This window comes from Octopus bimaculoides, chromosome 23 (genome assembly GCF_001194135.2).
Source record: "Octopus bimaculoides isolate UCB-OBI-ISO-001 chromosome 23, ASM119413v2, whole genome shotgun sequence".
NCBI lineage: Eukaryota > Metazoa > Mollusca > Cephalopoda > Octopoda > Octopodidae > Octopus > Octopus bimaculoides.
In genome coordinates, this window is record NC_069003.1 from 91,597 (window position 1) to 94,194 (window position 2,598).

At 33.5% G+C, this 2,598-nt stretch overlaps 1 protein-coding gene across 1 annotated transcript in view; it reads right to left on the bottom strand.

The window, feature by feature from the left end:
* Positions 1 to 779: 779 nt before the first annotated feature.
* Positions 780 to 2,598, bottom strand: part of LOC106879463 (integrator complex subunit 9) — a 28,333-nt gene continuing 26,514 nt past the window's right edge. The window contains exons 20-21 of the mRNA XM_014929027.2: positions 2,130 to 2,186; positions 780 to 1,010 (exon numbers count right to left, since the gene is read on the bottom strand). Of these exons, the coding sequence (XP_014784513.1) occupies positions 891 to 1,010; positions 2,130 to 2,186 (177 nt within the window). The 3' untranslated portion in view covers positions 780 to 890. The remainder of the gene's footprint in view (positions 1,011 to 2,129; positions 2,187 to 2,598) is intronic.

The following is a 2,598-nucleotide window of genomic DNA, read 5'->3' on the forward strand; positions in this document are numbered from 1 at the left end:
CAACCAAATCTTTGGAGGTGAGATACATTGAATGCACAAAAAAAAAAAATTATTTCACACCAATGTTACGAATAGTTCTTTTATGAAATATTTACCATATTTTAAAAGTCATTTTCACTTTAAAATACTTTTAAAATATTGTGTTTAACAAAATCGAAAATAGAAACATTTACTGTGAAAAAGAAATTGTATTCTTTCGTTGTCAAAAGTCCGTGTCTAATTGAAAGAATTTCGGAGACAAAAACAGTACAAAAGCCTCTCCTCCTCCGTATGTAAATATCTGCCACTAAAACTTAGCTGTGATGTCTCAAAAAACTTTGTGATTTAATAAATATAGATCAATATAACAAGAACCCAACTGAAATCAGGTGAGTCCATCCATGCACTCTGCTCCTTAAACCAAATCTTTCTTTCCTTGAATAAGAGAAGGAGTTACAATTTCACAGCTAATCCTTTGTGCATGTTACAGGTCTTGTTCTGAGCTGACCTGGGGTTATACAAGGAAAGACACGTCCTATTTTTCCTACCTACACTATTAAGAAAAGAATGATGCATGATGAAGGATGAGATGATTTTTTTATTACAGGTATGTTTGCCAGGTCAAGGAAGATCTGAAACTAAACAACAAAAACATGCAATAGAATAGTATAGAACCCAATTGAAAGGATGCACTCTCTCTCTCTCTCATTCATTTCTTGCCATGAAGCCAGAGCTAAGCACTGCCTCAATGAATCTCTCGGGTTCTTCTTAACATATTTACAGACAACTAGAATACAATATTACTTTAAAACAAAATAATTTATTATAAATGATTCGTGTAAAGTTTTAATGGTTTTATGAAAAAACAAAAAAAATGTGAAATGATGCATGAAAGAGGGAGAGTGTTTAATTTAAAACTTGGACAAACATTTCAGTAATGTGTCTCGGATCTTTATGCGAATCGGCTCATTTCCTTCACAGATGATATGGGTTGATTCTGGCTCGATTTGTATGAGGGTATCTTCATTAGGCTACAAAACAAACAGCATGAACACACTATACAGAAACATTAAAGAAAGGACTACTCGAGTTAAAATTGATTTCTAAGAGAGACACTAAGGCCACAAATTTCATGCGAGTGCACAGGAGTCTCTGTTAGTAAATCTATATAATTAGTAAGTCTATATTTTAATGCTTCTCATCTCAAAGATGAAAAGCAACGTTGACCTTGATGGTATCTGAGTTCAGACACTCAAAGGAACTGTAACTAATTTATGTCTGCAGAGTATTATGTCCAAAAAATAAAATTAGTAATAGAAGTTAAGGTAGTTTGCTAGCAGATAAAATACAGCAAGCCCCAGAATACATCAACTGCACCTTGGTTTGAACTTCAAATGCTTAGGATGGCATCTTTGGTTGAGAAAACATGTAAAGCAGTAGACAGTGGTTTTCTTCAACTATTTTTTAACTTATTTTTCTAGCTTTGTCAGTTGTTAAGGTCACTTCACAACTGTATTGTCTGAGGTTTGATCCCAGAACACAGCCCCTTGGGCAAGTGTAATCTTACAGATTGATCAATGCCTTATGAGTGGAATTTAGGAGACAGAAACTGAGTAGAAGCCTCTCGAGTGTGTGTGTGCATATATATCAATGTGATATGAATATCTTAGATTTAGGAAAGGTACAAAGGCTTAGCAACAGGAAGGGGATCCATCTGTAAGACCACAGCCTCAGAAAAACTGTTTAACCCATGCCAGCATTGAAAATCAAATGCAAAGCAATGATGATGATGATGATTTATCTAGATACATCTTTCACCACTGTAAATATGAGCCATATTACCAAAATTTGATGCTTTCAAAGAAAAATACTTTGAGGTAATTGATTCACCTAAGTTGCACATCTCACCATCAAAAATACAATGAAGCAGAGATTGAGTTCTTCAATTCTTGTAACTGACAAAGCTTTTGCTCACAAGTTACAATATGTTTTGAAAATAGATAAACAAAATAACTTAATAGAGTGTATAAAACTCAAACTTTTCCAATCCTTTTCCTTGTGAAATAAGAACACATACAGACAGATGGTTGTTGTTGTTGTACAATCAAACTGTAAAATTCCGTTAAGCAGTAGAAAAATAAATGATTTACCAAATGTATAATGGAACCATCTCCAGCCTCTTCCAACTTCACATCTGTAATTCCATTCTGGAAGATTAAATTTTTTAAATGGATAAGGGGGTAAACACACTAATATAAAAGAATAATAAAATATACACATTTCAATGATTTGTTTTACATTGTTCACTCCAAGTGATCTATGATCAACCTAAACTATAAAGAAAACTGCTCCAGCCATGACCATCCTAACATTTTTTTTTCAGATACTTATCTTAGGACTACATTCTCTAACATTATCATAATTTCTTCTAAGACAGTCAAGTGAAATTTGGTTGCTATTGCTAGCAAATTGTGTGACCATATAGAAGTCCCTTCGTTAGCTGGCGTGGACTCACTGAAACATAACATGGTCCATGTCTTATTACTGGTACTGCACTTTGCAAAGATAGTCTTTCTTTTTTTTACTCAAGAAGGAAGGATAACATTTATGAAACTTTGG